This window comes from Nerophis lumbriciformis, linkage group LG04 (assembly GCF_033978685.3).
Source record: "Nerophis lumbriciformis linkage group LG04, RoL_Nlum_v2.1, whole genome shotgun sequence".
Taxonomy (NCBI): Eukaryota; Metazoa; Chordata; class Actinopteri; order Syngnathiformes; family Syngnathidae; genus Nerophis; species Nerophis lumbriciformis.
Window position 1 is genome coordinate 495,566 of NC_084551.2, and position 19,086 is coordinate 514,651.

The 19,086-nt window shown below is 33.9% G+C and overlaps 1 protein-coding gene across 1 annotated transcript; it reads right to left on the reverse strand.

The window, feature by feature from the left end:
- Positions 1–226: 226 nt before the first annotated feature.
- Positions 227–18,786, reverse strand: cd79a (CD79a molecule, immunoglobulin-associated alpha). The gene is made up of 5 exons (XM_061944424.1): positions 18,682–18,786; positions 8,873–9,193; positions 6,494–6,609; positions 2,332–2,394; positions 227–521 (listed from the first exon to the last, which is right to left on the reverse strand). The coding sequence occupies exons 1-5, from the start codon at positions 18,719–18,721 to the stop codon at positions 399–401; spliced, it is 663 nt and encodes a 220-aa protein (XP_061800408.1). The 5' UTR covers positions 18,722–18,786; the 3' UTR covers positions 227–398.
- Positions 18,787–19,086: the final 300 nt, after the last annotated feature.

Genomic DNA, 19,086 nt, shown 5'->3' on the forward strand with positions numbered 1-19,086 from the left:
GTTGTCAATGTTGACTGACTAGTGGCCATACTTTTTTTTTTGTAAATAAAAGCCATGCCTTTTGAAAAAACTGGCCTACATTTATTTTTTCCTCTTCATTTTAAATTAAAAAAAAAAAATCGGTAAAAGGAAAAATAATCTATAGATTAATCGAAAAAAAGAATCTATAGATTAACCGATTAATCGAAAAAATAATCTATAGATTAATCGATAGAAAAATAATCGTTAGCTGCAGCCCTAATATATATATACTTTTTTTTTTTTTTAAAGGACCTTATTTTCACCATACCTGGTTGTCCAAATTAAACGATAACAAAAGCAGACACTTAATTTAACCACAGCAATAAACACATTTTCTTAACTGCGCTTTTGTTTGAGTTTTGTTTCTTCCTTTCCATTCACGGGTTCTCCAGCTGGATTTCCTCCTCCACATTGTTGAGCACATCCTGGTAGGGGCCCACCGCTGTCTTGGAGTGATCGATCTGATCGTATATGGCGCAACACTCTTCCAGATTGAGGCCCTGGGGATGAATAAGTTAAGAGCGGGTTACAAACAACAAGTCGTAAGAGCATAGAAAAAATGATGAAAGACCAAAAAATACATTTGTATTGATTGAAATAATGTTTGGAATTATTCTTATTATTCCTTTGGCTATTATACCAAAGTAATTGTGAATTTTCATTATTGTTTATCATTGCATTAACAGTTTAATAGAAGATCACAGAATTGTTCCATATCTAAAAAGTTCTTATTTTGGCCTTTAATTTGAGGTATGACTCGATACAGTTTGTCCGAAATACATTTTTGACCTTGCTACGATCACGATTTTTGCAACATTTACACAGAGGCCTAGAAGGCGCTAACTTTCCAATGTATTTTAAGCGTTATATCCCGCCCTCTTACGGCTTCTACGACGTAATGACGTAACTACCTCCGTATGTAACATGTGCACGCGCATTAGCTTTGGGTGTTGTTAGCTAATGATAGCGCTTTGGATAGCTAGCGTTAGCTGTCATTGATTGTAAATTCCATCATAACAACAACATATTTTGTTCGGGCCGGGTAAAAAAATTATTTTATAAACTTAGTAATTGTGGAAAATATAGACAGTTTTAAAACAAATGTGTTCTACAGGTGTCAAACTCAAGGCCCGGGGGCCAGACCTGGCCCGCGACATCATTTTATCTAGCCCGCAAAAACCTGGAAATTATGTATCAATAAAGTACTTAATATTTTCTCACTAAATGTAATTAATTTTTTTCATTTTGACAGAAAAAAATATATGTACCGGTACTGCTTAAAGTTTCATTGCCTTTTAAACTTTAATAGTATCCAATATTGCAACAAATATTACAGTATATTATCATACTTTCCAAACATTTTTTTGTCGAAATAAAAATACTTAACTTTACAGCAAACTACCCATCAAATTAATACAAATGACAAGAAATTGTATGTTGTTCTTTACAGCATATTACAGTAAAGTGAAAAATAAAATACTATTTTTTGCGTTAAAATTCTGTTGAGTGAGCTGCCAGTTTTTGACTGTAAAATCTACGGTTGTGGTTTGTAACGGTGTATTACTGTAAATGGAAAAATGGTACATTTGTCTTTATGGTAGAAAAATTGGCAGCTAAGTTGCCAGAATAAAAAAAAGAACTTGTACTGTTTTTCCATAAACAATATAATGTTGTAAAAACCAATGTCAATTTAACACAAAAATTCTGGCAACGAAGCTGCCAGCTTTTTCCGTAAAAATCCCCCCAAAAAACAGTGAATAATAAATAAGAATAATAATAATAATATATTTTATTTGTAAAAGCACTTACATTGAGCAAACAACCTCAAAGTGCTACAGTGCATTAAAAAATAAATAAATAGAATAAAAAAATTAAAAAAACAACAACGCGAGAACCACAAATAGCTGCCCCCATTAAGTAAAATAAATAGTAAAAAAATAGTGGAACAGTGGTACTGTTTATTCCATTTACCGTAAAATGTTGTAAAAAAATAAACACTATATTTTACAATAAAATTTAGTAAATGTAAAGTTTTTACTGTAAAATCGACAGTCTACTTAAAACGATTTATATAATTAATAATGAAATCCAGAGGCAAATTCCTACATTATTCACTGTTACATGTGGCCCTCTGATGGCAGCCATAACTGCCATGTGGCCCTCAATGAAAACCACTTTGACATCCCTGTGTTAATAAACCATTGACAATAACTACAGTATAAGCGAGTCGGTGGTGTTCTTGTTATTTTATCGTTTGCTTAAGTTTGTAAGTGGTTTCTTGCACTTGCATTATGTAAATAAAAGAAAGACCTGATAGATGTTCTCCTCTTCCCTCCTGGCCTTTGTCTTCTGCAGCGCACTGAGTTGCTTTGACTGGGATAAAAAAAAGAAGTGCCCTTCAGATTCTTCACTTAAAACATGCTAAAAGTGGTCCAGGCAGGCTCATACATTGAATGAAAGCAGTCAAAAGTTTAGAGACAACTTCTCATTGAATAGCATGAGAAAGTGTCTTTCCAGTCGACTACGAGTGGGACCAGAGTTACTGTGGACAAAGCAAAAACTAGTCTTAGTCAAATTTCAATTTGTCATATTTAAAATTATATATATATATAGTTTTAAAATAAAAAAGTAGTAGTTTAAAAAAGTATGTATACTTTACACAGTCATCGGTCTTATAGGCTATAATTTCTTATAATAATTATATATATATTCTCTTCATAATAATACAATAATAGTATATTGTTTAGTGTCATTTTACATGTTTTATTTGATTTGTTGATGACAATAAAGCAGTCTATTCTTGTTTTCTTCTTATAGAAAACTAAAAATTAATTATTAAAATAAATTAAAAATATATGCTTGTTATTTTTATGTCAATTTGTATTTACTTTTTATATTTATTTTAATTTTGTTTATAGTATTACTGGTGTTTTCTTAAAAATGCAAATAAAAGTATTGTTTTTATTTTATTTCATTGTTCTGTTTTCATTTAATGTTAGTTGTATTTATTATTTGTTTCATAAAAAAAACTTATGGTATTTTCATTCAATTAAAATAAAGAAATGTGTCTAATGTATTTAGATTAGTTTTTTTCCCCAATATTAGTAGTAGTAAAAATACAAATAAATTAATATAATCATATTTTCTTGTCATTTCTTTTAATTTTTTAATGTATGATTGAATTCATTTTCATCATAATGATTTTTTTTAAATAACAAAAAAATGGAATTTGTCCCATTTGATTTTTTGTGTTTTTGTTCCATTATTACCATTAGTAGTAGTAAAAAAACAACAAATAAATACATACAATTAATATATTCTTTATTGTCAATTTGAATTTATTATACATGGGGCGGTATGGCGTAGTGGGTAGAGTGGCCGTGCCAGAAACCTGAGGGTTGCAGGTTCGCTCCCTGCCTCTTGACATCCAAATCGCTGCCGTTGTGTCCTTGGGCAGGACACTTCACCCTTGCCCCCGGTGCCGCTCACACTGGTGAATGAATGATGAATGAATGATAAGTGGTGGTCGGAGGGGCCGTAAGCGCAAACTGGCAGCCTCACTTCCGTCAGTCTACCCCAGGGCAGCTGTGGCTACAAATGTAGCTTACCACCACCAGGTGTGAATGATTGATGGAGTCCCACTTCTCTGTGAGCGCTTTGAGTATCTAACAATAGAAAAGCACGCTATAAAATCTAATCCATTCTTATTAAATTGTATTTTTATCATGTTTTTTAATATCAAAAAATGAAGTTTGTTTAATTTTAATTCATTTGTCTTTTATTTTTTTATCACTTTTACCAATACTATTAGTGGTAAAATCTAAATAAATAATTACAATTAGCATATTATTTCTGATTATCTTTAAATAGATTATTATTACATTAGATTATTTTTATCATAATAATTTACAAAAAATGTTTCTATTTTTATTTTATTTTTTCTGATTTGTACCAATATTAGTAGTAAAAAAAATACAAATAAATGACTTCAATATTTTCTTGTCATTTTGTCTTTTAATTTGATTCATGATTGAATTCATTTTTATCATAATGATTTTTTTTAGATAACAAAAAATTGATTTTATTTTATTTGTGTTTTTGTTTCATTATTACCCTTAGTAGTAGTAAAAAACTACAAATAAATAAATACAATTAATATGTTCTTTCTTGTCAATTTTAATTAATTATAAATGTTATTTTTATCATGTTTTTTAATAACAAAAAATGAAGTTTGGTAAAAAAAAGACAAATTATTTAAAATTAAACACTTTTACCAAAGCTAGTAGTAGTAACATACAAATAAATAATTACAATTAACATATTATTTCTGATTATCTTTAATTAGATTATTATTACATTACATTATTTTTATCACATCATAATCATTTACGAAAAAATTGTCTATTTTATTTCTGATTTGTACCAATATTATTAGTAAACAAAATACAAATAAATGAATATAATATTTTCTTGTAATTTCTTCTTTTAATTTGATTTATAATTGAATACATTTTTATCATAATGATTTGTTTTGAATAAGAAAAAAATTGAGTTTGTCCCATTTGATTTTATTTGTGTTTTTGTTCCATTATTACTATTAGTAGTAGTAAAAAAAAAATAAAATAAATAAATACATACAATTAACATATTCTTTCTTGTCAATTTGAATGTATCATTGATTTTATTTTTATCATGTTTTTTAATAACAAAAAATGAATTTTTTTTTACCAAAAAGGGACAAGCGGTAGAAAATGGATGGATGGATGGGTGGGTGGAAATTTGTTTAATTTGAATTAATTTGTCTTTTTGGTTGGTTTTTTTTTTACCACTTTTACCAATACTAGTAGTAGTAAAATATAAATAAATAATTACAATTAACAAATTATTTCTGATTATCTTTAATTACATTAGATTATTTTTATCATAATAATTTACAAAAAAATTGTCTATTTTTTTATTTAGTTTTTGTACCAATATTAGTAGTAAAAAAATACAAATAAATGAATATAATAATATTTTCTTGTAATTTTTTCTTTTAATTTAATTTATTATTGAATCCATTTTTATAATAATGATTTGTTTTAAATAACAAAAAAAAGGAATTTGTCCCATTTGATTTTATTTGTGTTTTCGTTCCATTATTACCATTAGTTGTAGTAAAAAACCCAACAAATAAATAAATACAATTAACATATTCTTTCTTGTCGATTAGAATTTATCATTGATGTTATTTTTTATCATGTTTTTTAATAACAAAAAATGAAATTTGGTTAATTTTAATTAATTTGTCTTTTTTTTTTTTTACTACTTTTACCAATACTAGTAGTAGTAAAATATAAATAAATAATTACAATAAACATATTAATTTTGATTATCTTTAATTAGATTATTATTACATTAGATTAGTTTTATCATAATAATTTACAAAAAAATTGTCTATTTTTTATTTAGTTTTTGGTTTCGTACCAATATTAGTAGTAAAAAAAATATATATATAATATTTTCTTGTCATTTTTTTCTTTAAGTTTGATTTATTATTGAATTAATTTTTATCATAATGATTTGTTTTAAATAACAAAAAAAAGGAATTTGTCCCATTTGATTTTATTTGTGTTTTTGTTACATTATTACCATTAGTAGTCGTAAAAAAACAACACATAAATAAATACAATTAACATATTTTTTCTTGTAAATTGTATTTTTATCATGTTGCGGAAGACTTGCTCTTCCAAGTTCTTCAGACCACCAATTACGGACATGACCGCCTCGTTCATCTTTCTGAACAATGATTTATTTTGCAATAAATGTTTTTTTGTGTTCGTTTTCAGTCATTTTTTTGTCCGTCTCGCCCTCACTCTCGTTCGTGCTCGGGTTTTCTCTCCACCATCATCTTTAACAGAGCGACCGGTGATTAGATAAGCCAACCCAGGTGTGCCATCTACGCACCTGTCGCTAATCTCGAAACCGGTCCTGGAACACCCCGCTTCGCTGCAGGTCCGCAGGCCACGCCCCCCCACACATGTTTAATAACAAAAAATTAGATTTGTTTAATTTATCTTTTTTTTTTTTTAACCACTTTTACCAATAATAGAAGTAGTAAAATATAAATAAATAATTACAGTTAACATATTATTTCTGATTATTTTTAATTAGATTATTTTTATCATAATATTTAACAAAAAAAATGGTTTATTTGAATTTTATTTCTGATTTGTACCGATAGTAGTAAAAAAAAAAAAAAAAAATTAACCTTTTATTTATTGTCATTTTTTTTATTTCGATTTGTTACTAATGTTATTATAATGATTTTAAAAAAAAACATTACTGTAAAAAAAAAAAAAAAACATCACACAAATGGCCTCTGTGGTGGACGTCGGACACTTCTAATCTACTATGTTAACCACATTGATAAACTATGGAATTTAGCCATGACTCCACACTACATTTGTCACAAAAATGCATCCATGCTGACCTTAAAGAGGAGAGCGACTGAAGGCACGAGGACACAAAGGAAAAGCAAAAGTCCCTCTGCCATCAGGATGTTGTTTTTGGTCTTTTCGCTGAGGTTTATTGTCTTCTTCAGCGGCTCTGGAAGACGCACAAAAGTTGTGAAATGGTTGCGTCATCATCAACTTAGAACAAGGTCCATGAATGAACAATTGCTAGTTAGCTAAATCTTATTGCAATCATAATCCCCCTTTTTTTTTTTTTTTTAGCTTGTTTCACATCTGCACTTAATGAGATTAGGCTGGAAAAAAAGATTATTCCACTGTGAGAACAGCCTCCGCTTATCAGGCCGTGAAAGGAGATAACAACACATGAACTCAAGGATGTCCAAAGTGCGGCCCGCAGCTACATTTTTAACGGTCCGCTGCATTTTTCAACTTAAAAAACCCCCCAAAAACATAAAAAGTGGAATAAAAAGAGCAACCAGGTGAAATGTAACGAGAAAATGTTGCAATATTGACACTAATTGCACAAAATTGTCATTGCTCAAAAAAGAATGAAAACATAAATGGACAAATTTGAAGTTGGTCAATAGATTTAAGCACTGAAAGTAAAAATTATATATATTGAATTACAAAACCCAAAACCAGTGAAGTTGGCACGTTGTGTAATTCGTAAATAAAAACAGAATACAATGACTTGCAAATCCTTTTCAACTTATATTCAATTGAATAGACTGCAAAGACAATATTTTGCAAATATTAGCTCATTTGGAATTCCATGCCTGCAACATGTTTCAAAAAAGCTGGCACAAGTGGCAAAAAAGACTGAGAACGTTGAGGAATGCTCGTCAAACACTCATTTGGAACATCCCACGGGTGAACAGGCTGATTGGTAACAGGTGGGTGCCATGATTGGGTATAAAAGCAGCTTCCATGAAATGCTCAGTCATTCACGAACAAGGACGGGGCGAGGGTCACCACTTTGTCAACAAATGCGTGAGCAAATTGTTTAAGAACAACATTTCTCAACCAGCTATTGCAAGGAATTTAGGGATTTCACCATCTACGGTCTGAAAAATCATCAAAAGGTTCAGAGAATCTGGAGAGATCACTGCAAGGCTGGATACCAACATTGAACGCCCGTGACATTCGATCAACCAGGCGGTACTGCATCAAAAACCGACATCAGTGTGTAAAGGATATCACCACATAAACACTTCAGAAAACCAATAACATTAGCTACAGTTTGTCGCTACATCTGTAAGTGCAAGTTAAAACTCTATGCAAAACGAAAGCCATTTATCAACAACACCCAGAAACGCCGCCAGCTTCGCTGGGCCTGAGCTCCTCTAAGATGGACTGATGCAAAGTGTAAAAGTGTTCTGTGGTCTGACGAGTCCACATTTCAAATTATTTTTGGAAACTGTGGACGTCGTGTCCTCTGGACCAAAAAGGAAAAGAACCATCCGGATTGTTATAGGTGCAAAGTGTAAAAGGCAGCATGTGTGATGGTATGGGGGTGTATTAGTGCCCAAGACATGGGTAACTTACACATCTGTGAAGGCACCATTAATGCTGGAAGGTACATACAGGTTTTGGAGCAACATATGTTGCCATCCAAGCAACGTTACCATGGACGCCCCTGCTTATTTCAGCAAGACAATGCCAGGCCACGTGTTACATCAACGTGGTTTCATAGTAAAAGAGTGCGGGTACTAGACTGGCCTGCCTGTAGTCCAGACCTGTCTCCCATTGAAAATGTGTGAAGCCTAAAATAGCACAACGGAGACCCCCGGACTGTTGAACAACTTAAGCTGTACATCAAGCAAGAATGGGAAAGAATTCCACCTGAGAAGCTTCAAAAATGTGTCTCCTCAGTTCCCAAACGTTTACTGAGTGTTGTTCAAAGGAAAGGCCATGTAACACAGTGGTGAACATGCCCTTTCCCAACTACTTTGGCATGTGTTGCAGCCATGAAATTCTAAGTTAATTATTATTTGCAAAAGAAAAATAAAGTTAATCATCAAATATGTTGTCTTTGTAGCATATTCAACTGAATATGGGTTGAAAAGGATTTGCAAATCATTGTATTCCATTTATATTTACATCTAACACAATTTCCCAACTCATATGGAAACGGGGTTTGTACATTGTATTGGTTTTGGACATGAAAAATATTAAAATTAAAATGGCCCCATGCTTTTGATTTTCAGTGTGTGGCCCTCAGTGGAAAAAGGTTGGACACCCCTTCATTAGCTCAACTACTTTTACGTAGTGTGTCTTTAACAGGATTTATGTGGACGACACTTCAGTTTAACCAGCCTCTACTTCTACATAGCGTGTCTTTAACAGGATTTATGTCTTACGCCGCTTAGACGTGTTTGTCGTGCAAGCGAGCTTACCGTAGACCTGCAGGTAGGTGCCGTGCGTGATGACATCAGTGGCGTTGAGCCGGCAGCGGTACAGCCCGCCGTCGCTCAGCCGGGCCTTGGTCAGCATCAGGGTGCCGCAGGTGACGCCGCGATAGATTCTGTGGCCCGCGGTCACCATGTCCGACGCCACCACAGGATTCGGGCCTGAGGCGGCGTCTTCCTTGATCCAGGCGGTTCGGACCGAGTCCTGGTCGGTCCCGAAGCAGCACTCCAGGACGGCGGTGTGAAAGAGTCGGACCCTCAGCCAAGGCCTGTCCGCCTCGATGCTCACCTTCCCAGCTGCAAAGACCACTACGCAGGAAGCACACCTCATTAATGACACAGCTTACATCTGACCCAGTAAAAATGCCACACCCTGCACTTTATAATGATTGCATGAGATGAAAATAGTAAACAATAGACGCACCTCATCTTAAAGTTGTTGTGTTTCTAACTAAAAAGAAAAAAAAAAAAAAAATGCTATATTAGACATGTCGTTTAGAGCAGTGTTTTTCAACCACTGTACACTAGTGTGCCGTGGGAGATTATCTAATTTCACCTATTTGGGTTAAATATATTTTTTGCAAGCCAGTAATTATAGTCTGCAAATGATGTGTTGTTGCTGAGTGTCGGTGCTGTCTAGAGCTGGGCAGAGTAACCGTGTAATACTCTTCCATATCAGTAGGTGGCAGCAGGTAGCTAATTGCTTTGTAGATGTCGGAAACAGCGGGAGGCAGTGTGCAGGTAAAAAAGTGTCTAATGCTTAAACCAAAAATAAACAAAAGGTGAGTGCCCCTAAGACAGGGGTCGGCAACCCAAAATGTTGAAAGAGCCATATTGGACCAAAAATACAAAAACAAATCTGTCTGGAGCCGCAAAAAATTAAAAGCCATATTACATAAAGATAGTGTGTCATGAGATATAAATTGAATTAAGGCTGAAACGACGCGTCGACGTAGTCGACGTCATCGGTTACGTAAATACGTCGACGCCGTTTTTGTGCGTCGGCGCGTCGCATATTTACGTCACACTACTGTCATGGCGGAGCGCAAAGCAGACGATGCGAGCGAGGGGAAAAAAGCACGCCAAAAGTCGTCAAAAGTGTCGGAGTATTTCAATAAACGGCCTAATAATGTTGTTGTATGCACACTGTGTCGAGCGGAAATGGCCTATCATAGCAGCACAACGGCTATGAACGAACATTTGAAAAGAAAACCCCCGACAGCGTTCTTGCCATCACCATCAACAAGTCAATCGTCCGCGTGCGTATACGTTGTCATCATTACACAAAAACATGAATGTGTCATTTGTATCTGCGTTGTAAATTCATAAACTAAAGCACCGTTTGCTCTGAAAGGCGCGTTTGGCGTGCCTGTTCAGTGTTTACAAAGACGCGCTCCTCTTTAACGCTGTGGAGAGGCGGCGGCGGCGAGCGAGCGGCGAGGCAGGGCGCGCCGGGAGCGACGCTGCAAGAGACAGGGGACGACGAGCGGGCGAGGAAGAGGAGCTGAAAAGCGAGGAAAGAAAGAGAAAAGAGTTGGAAGAGAAAAGACTTTGTGTAAAATTAAAAGATTGTAAACCTGGCAAAGCCGTCTGGCGTTCAGTCTGTCGGTCCTGAAAGAACCCCACGGCACAAGACGTGTCACAAACGCTAACGTTAATTAGTTGTGCAAATACCTTTTACAACATTAACAGTTACATATACTATGTACAAACCAACAATTAACTTTCACTTTAATCATACTATCATTGTTGTGTTATTAAGCAAAATAAGCAATACTTTACACTGTACACTTTTTTGTATTGGATGTTTAGCTTTATTTTTGCACATTTTAGCAAATAAGCAATACTTTTACTTTTGTTGAAATGTTTACACTTGTTACAGAATATTTCCGTTTTGCACTTTTTTGTATTGGATGTTTATCTTTATTTTTGCACATTTTAAAGCAAAATAAGCAATACTTTTACTTTTTAAATGCTTATACTATTCCAGAATATTAAGATTTGCACTGGATGTTTACTTTTATATTTGCACATTAAAAAGCAAATAAGCTACTTTTAATTTTGTTAAATGTTAAAAGTTTTGAATGTTTACATTGTTACAGAATATTTTGTCATGTTGTTGTCAATGTTGACTGAGTGGCCATACTTTTTTTTTTGTAAATAAAAGCCATGCCTTTTGAAAAAACTGGCCTACATTTATTTTTTCCTCTTCATTTTAAATAAAAAAAATAATCGGTAAAAGGAAAAATAATCTATAGATTAATCGAAAAAAATAATCTATAGATTAACCGATTAATCGGAAAAATAATCTATAGATTAATTGATAGAAAAATAATCGTTAGCTGCAGCCCTAAATTGAATTAAGAGGACTTAAAGGAAACTAAATGAGCTCAAATATAGCTACAAATGAGGCATAATGATGCAATATGTACATATAGCTAGCCTAAATAGCATGTTAGCATCGATTAGCTTGCAGTCATGCAGTGACCAAATATGTCTGATTAGCACTCCACACAAGTCAATAACATCAACAAAACTCACCTTTGTGCATTCACGCACAACGTTAAAAGTTTGGTGGACAAAATGAGACAGAAAAAGAAGTGGCATAAAACACGTCCTCGAAAGTCGGAGAAGGTTATACATGTAAAGAAACTACGGTGAGTTCAAGGACCGCCAAAATTAGTAGGACAAAACGGCGCTCGCCAAATACTCGAATCAGTGAAGCATGTTTAATATAAACAGTGTGATTTATAACAATTAGGGAGGTTTGTGTCATGTTTGTCCTCCTACAGAAACCATATTAAAACAAAAAATAGATTTTTTTCCCCTCATCTTTTTCCATTTTTCATACATTTTTGAAAAAGCTCCGGAGAGCCACTAGGGCGGCGCTAAAGAGCCGCATGCGGCTCTAGAGCCGCGGGTTGCCGACCCCTGCCCTAAGAAAAGGCATTGAAGCTTAGGGAAGGCTATGCAGAACGAAACTAAAACGGAACTGGCTACAAAGTAAACAAAAACAGAATGCTGGACGACAGCAAAGACTTACTGTGGAGCAAAGACTTACTGTGGAGCAAAGACTTACTGTGGAGCAAAGACGGCGTCCACAATGTACATCCGAACATGACATGACGATCAACAATGTCCCCGCAAAGAAGGATAAAAAAAAACCTGAAATATTCTTGATTGCTAAAACAAAGTAGAAGCGGGAAATATCGCTCAAAGGAAGACTACAGGAAAATACCAAAAAAAGAGAAAAAGCCACCAAAATAGGAGTGCAAGACAAGAACTAAAACACTACATAGGAAATAGCAAAAAAGTCCAAATAAGTCAGGGTGTGATGTGACAGGTGGTGACAGTACACCTACTTTGAGACAAGAGCTATAGTGATGCATGCTTGGTTATGCTTTAAAGTCATATCCAACAATTACGACAACTAATTTTTATTGTCAACTGAGTTTTGTTTTTTAATGATTTCTGCGGGTGGTGTGCCTGCGCATTTTTTCAACGCAAAAAAAATGTGCCTTGGCTCCAAAAAAGGTTGAAAAACACTGATTTAGACTATTGTAATTCTCTCCGGGCTTCCCAAAAAGAAAAATAGAATGCCAACGATTATTACAAAATGCTGACGAGGACCAGAGGGCCGGCGCACATTACACCAGTTTTAAAAGTCGCTGCATTGGCTTGCATCTGCTTAAGGGTCGATTTTAAAGTTGTGTTATTCAGTTTCGGTTTGTTTATTGAGTAGTCAGTTCCATATCATACATGTAGTACATCATATCAAAAGTTGACATACACTTGTTAAGAACATAATGTCATGGCTGTCTTGACTTTCCAATCATTTCTACAACTCTTATGTTTTTGTGATAGTGATTGGAGCACATACTTGTTGCTCACAAAAAACATTCATGAAGTTTGCTTCTTTTATAAATCTACTGAAAATCTGACCACAGAACTTTCCTCCGGAAGGTCTTATCTTTGTCCATGTGATGTCAGGTGAAACACAAATTGAGCTGTTTGGCCACAATACCCAGCAATATGTTTGGAGGAGAAAAGGTGAGGCCTTCAATCCCAGGAACACCATCCCTACCGTCAAGCATGGTGGTGGTAGTATTATGCTCTGGGCTTGTTTTGCTGCCAATGGAACTGGTGCTTTACAGAGAGTAAATGGGACAATGAAAAACATCCAAATTCTTCAGGACAACCTAAAATCGTCAGCCCGGATGTTGGGTCTTGGGCGCAGTTGGGTGTTCCAACAGGACAATGACCCCAAACACATGTTAAAATATTGTAAAGGAATGGCTAAATCAGGCTAGAATTAAGGTTTTAGAATGGCCTTCCCAAAGTCCTGACTTAAACGTGTGGACAAAAAAATATATATATTAAATTAAACATGGAAGAAGTATACATTGTTTGAATCCCACCTCTTTTACATCGTTAACTTTAATAACATCCAGTTTCTTCTGAACCACATTTATCTGGATTTACATAACTCCATAAATAATGTGTTTACCTCAATAAATCATGAAGTACATTCATACTCACATTCAAAAAAAAAATCCTAAACCGAACCAAAATACTAAACTAAACTTTTCTCCACAAAACTGAAAAAGTGGCTTAAGGAAAATCCAAAGTGTGAGCAATAGAACTGGGTGTAGTATGGGGCTAGGGATGATGTTTGAAACCGGTTCTCCCGGTTGTTCGATAAGAAAATAACCGATTCCATGGACTCGAATCGCTTTTTGAGAACCGGTTCCCGTTATTGAGGCCACTATAGTAAAGAAAAAGAGTTGGTTCTTTATTCGAATCCCTGGGAACGAATCCCGTCCCACAGGAAATGCCCTGTGGGACATCACAGGAAATGATGTAGCTCAGTCTAATGACTGAGCTATGTAATTTTCACCTAATTCTACATTAAGCAGATGAGTAGAGAAGTTCTTAAATACATTATTAATCTCAAGAACATCAGTGTTTATACGTGAATTCGTTTGAATCTGCGGAATATAAGGGGATACTGATATCTGGTGTAGTTAATAATAATAATAACTGGGATTTATATAGCGCTTTTCTAAGTACCCAAAGTCGCTTTACATGTAGTTGATGGGTTAGTAGTCTCTTTATCGCCATGTTCAAAGAATTGGGATCTTTAACATAGCCATGTGTTTAGTACCATGGTCTGTCGTAAGAACATCAAGCTCTGCCTGTAGAAAGAGCCTTTCCTTATAAACGTTTGGATTCAAGGAGATATATATTTATTCTTCCTGAGTTTTTGTCTCATAATTTGTATAGGAGATTATCTCCCCCCAATGTATGGCTTATGCACTTCCCAGAGTACTGAGGCCGACAACCCGGGGGTCTTGTTCAAGAGTACAAAGAAGTAAGTCTATTTGACGCGAGACAAAATCCACAAAGTCCTAATTTAAAAGTAATCGAGAGGAGGGATGATACTCAAAACCGATTTCCCCGGTTGTTCAATAAGAAAAGAACCGAGTCCTCAGACTCGAATCCCTTTTTGAGAACCGGTACCCGTTATCGAGACCACTATAGTAAAGAAAAAGAGTTGGTTCTTTAATCGAATCCCTGGGAACGAATCCCGTCCCACAGGAAATGCCCTGTGGGACATCACAGGAAATGACTTAGCTCAGTCATTAGACTGAGCTATGTAATTTTCACCTATGGTGATCACAGAGACAGTTTGTTTTTGTGTTACTATATATATTTGTTTTTCTGAAAAATCCCACTTAATATACTTTGGGTAACAACAGTCAATATATATATATATATTTTTTTTTTTTTTTTTTTTTTAGGAGGGTAACAGTCAATATTTATTTCTTTATTTTATTTTATTTTTTTCTTATAAAATAAAAGTGAGCTTTTGATAAACCAAATACTGTGTTTTTTCCATATACAACAACCTATCTGGATTCCATAAGAGAATCGATAAGGAATCGGTTTGATAAGAGGATTCGATAATGGGCTCGAACTCGATAATTTCTTATCAAACATCATTCCTATATGGGGCCAATTATTTTTTATTTTTTACTTGTCTTAATCTTTTTGTGTGTGTTTTTTTTCCCACTTTTCCCAACTTTTCTTTAAAAGCCCAACCAGGGACGAGGGTTCCAAATGAGTCTGATGTACTTTGACATGAGTTACCTATGAGTAGCAATGTTTCATTGTACTGTGCCTGTCAAGTAAATGAATACAAATAAAACTACATCCGTACAGTTTGTTAAAAATGCTCAATGTTGGAACAGAGTTTGAGTTCATCGCTCAGGCTGTTCCATGTTTTCTCCCCACAGACTGAGACACAAAAACTTTTCCTTCTTCCAAGTGCTAAAGTGTGTTTATATTTTGCCGTCCTCCACATCTCTTTCTGTGAATACACTTTGAATAATTGCAGGTAATTCTGCCTCTGGTCTTTAATGTTTACCAAACACCAGAACAAAGACTCAGGTTGAGGCCACTATGGGGGTTTAATCACCAAAATGATTCCCGGGCGAAGCCACCGCTGCTGCCCACTGCTCCCCTCACCTCCCAGGGGGTGATCAAGGGTGATGGGTCAAATGCAGAGAATAATCTCGCCACACCTAGTGTGTGTGTGACAATCATTGGTACTTTAACTTTAACTTTTAACTATGGCCCCCACCTTTGGAACAGCCTGCTGGAGAGCCTCAGGACTGCAGACACTGTTGCTATTTTTACTTTTTTTATTTTTAAAGGTTAGAGGCCCACCTTTTTAATCTGGCTTTTTACTAATCATTTTAAACTCTACTTAGGTTCTTAATTTGTATTCTAGCCTAATTTAATTATTCTATTATTTTTTTATTTATTGCTGTTATTATGACTATTATTCTTAGCATTTTATGTTTTTATTAATTTGTTATTTATATTATATTTAGAATATTATTTTATACATTATGGTGATTCTAGTTATTCCAGTGTGGACGCCTCAAAGGTGGCGTTTTTCCGCAATCCCCCACTGACATGTCTTGTTATTGATTTTTTTCCTTTCAATGTCATTTAAAGCATTTTGTGGTACAACTCCCCTGCGTATGACAAGTACTGTACAAAAACATTTTCATTGATGGATTGAACAGAAAAAAAAACTCCTTTTTTTTTTTTTTTTTTTTGATGAATGCAATATTTAAAACTTTTTGAAAATATTTTATACTATTTCTTTAAGCCAATGAGTAAATATGGTAATAAAATATATATTATAATATATAAAACATATATTATATATATTATACAATATAATTATATATAAATACACACAGTTATATGTATATACATACATACATACACACATATATATCCACACATATACATATACATATATATATACACACGTGTATATATATATATATGTATATATATATATATATATATATATATATATATATATACACGTATATATATACATGTATATATATACATACATCAGGGCCGGCCCATGGCATAGGCCGTATAGGCAAATGCTAAGGGCGCCGTCCATCAGGGGGCGCCACGCCAGTGCCACAAATGTTGGAGAAAAAAAAAAAAAAAGTTGGTACTATTATTTCTAAATACAAAAAATAATCCCACGTTAATTAAAATGCAAAGTAAAGCCTATTTAATAGAAATATTATTTGTTACAACATTACGCCCCCCCTCTCCCCCGCACGGTGCGCCCCCTCCCTTCCCGTATCATGACTCTTTTTGGACGTCACCACATCAAAAAATCAACACAAGATGTCAAAACGGCCAAAACTGTCAGGTGCCCAGGGAAGAAAAAAGAGAAAAGAAGAGGAGGAGAAACGAGAAAAGACAGAGGTAGCAGGTAGGTAACGTTAGCCTACATGAAATTATTTGTCTGTTACAGAATGTGATAGTAACCTGGCTTTTTAGCATTAAGCTAATGTTACATGATTCGGCAATTGCTAATCAATAAATAGCTAGTTCTGTTTTAACGTCGGGTTAATATTGTGGAGGGGGCTAAATTGTTATGGAAAATAATAATGTAACGTTAGGTAATTACAGTACTCCCACCTTACATTCCTCAGGGACATTTGTATTAGATCTTTTAAGCAGGTGTTTTTTGTTTACATTGTTATTGCCTTCTGGTTAGCTAATGTTTGCCCTGCAGGTAATAGTCACTTTTCCACCCCTTTATATATTAGGTATAGTTGTAAGCCTAGTTGTTAAAGTGCACATCATTAATGTAAATTAAGCAATATGTGTGTAAAAAATATTGTATTTCATATATTCATTTTTTATTTTTTGCATTCATTTATTTATTCATATTTTTTTTATCTTGTTAACTATTCTGATTGTTAATTTGCTTTCTTTAAGTAAAAAAAAAGGTCAAAGACAAAGCTATTCGGTTTCTTGTGAGTATATACACTTCACTGCCGATGTGGGGGGGCGCCACCTAAAATCTTGCCTAGGGCGCCAGATTGGTTAGGGCCGGGCCTGACATACATACATATATATGTATATATATATATATATATATATATATATATATATATATATATATATATATATATATATATATATATATATATATATATACATCCATATATATATATATATATATATATATATATACACACACATATATATATATATACACACACATATATATATACACACACACACACATATATATATATTTATACACATATATATATATACACACATATATATTACACACACATATATATATATATAAATAAATACATACATACATACATATATATATATATGAAGTGAAGTGAATTATATAGCGCTTTTCTCTAGTGACTCAAAGCGCTTTACATAGTGAAACCCAATATCTAAGTTACTTTTAAACCAGTGTGGGTGGCACTGGGAGCAGGTGGGTAAAGTGTCTTGCTCAAGGACACAACGGCAGTGACTAGGATGGCGGAAGCGGGGATTGAACCTGCAACCCTCAGGTTGATGGCACGGCCACTCTACCAACCAAGCTATACCGCCCCCATATATATGTGCATATATATATATATATATATATATATATATATATATATATATATATATGTGCATATATATATATATATATATATATATATATATATATATATATATATATATATATGCAGCTGAGATAGGCTCCAGCACCCCCAAAAAGGGACAAGCGGTAGAAAATGGATGGATAAATATATATATATATATACATATATATATATATATATATTACAATCAAATGTGTATATATAATAAAATATTAATAAAGACACATCTTTATGAATTAGTAGTTTAGATAAGTGCTTAAAACAAAAATGTAAAACAAAATAGTGTTTTGTGCCACATGACTTGGAGCTATTCAGTGAAGTGAATTATAATGAAAGATATAATTTATTATAAAAAAAAATAATTAGAATTTAAAAACATCATCATCTATTTCATGACTATAATTTATAAACAAATAAATGTAGTGGACCATACAGTTTTGTCAGCCAATCAGCAATGAAAAATACTTTCTGTATTGCACATAAAATGATATATTAAAAAGACAAAATAAATGAATCTATTAATGATGTAGGCTCCAACACCATGTGACTTGGCCAACCGCTTTTCCAATAGAACTTGAAATAGGAGATACGTCACTAAAAAGCTTTGTTCTGTCTTTGGTGTGTTTTCTAAAGTCTATATTGTAATTGTCTTATAAATATCCTAAACTGGTCCCAGTAGCATGACGACATGGAAGATGTGCATCAGTGCTCCAAAATGATTCATTGACATTTATATCACATGTTTGAACTATTATAAAGAAATTCAATTTAAAAAACGTGACTTACCAGCCAAGCTGCAGATGATAAAAACATGGATGGTAGTCATCTCTGTAGTGTATCAAATCCCCCTTAAAATGCTCCTCAACGCACAATAATCAGGTGTTGTGGCTGTGTGCAGTGTTGTGTTGTGACTCCAGCCTGGTGTTGTCGTTCACTGCCAGGATGCACGCTTCAGAAGGTTTCTTGCATTTGCATGAACAAAAACAGCAGCATGCACTTAGAAGAAAGGCCATCTTAATATCCACAAAGATCAGTTTTTACTAGAGCATGTTCTAATGCAGTACTATATTGCATGACAACATAACATTGTTTTGCTGAAATAAGCAGGGGCGTCCATGAAAAAGACGTTGCTTGGATGGCAACATATGTTGCTCCAAAACCTGTATGTACTTTTCAGCATTAATGGTGCCT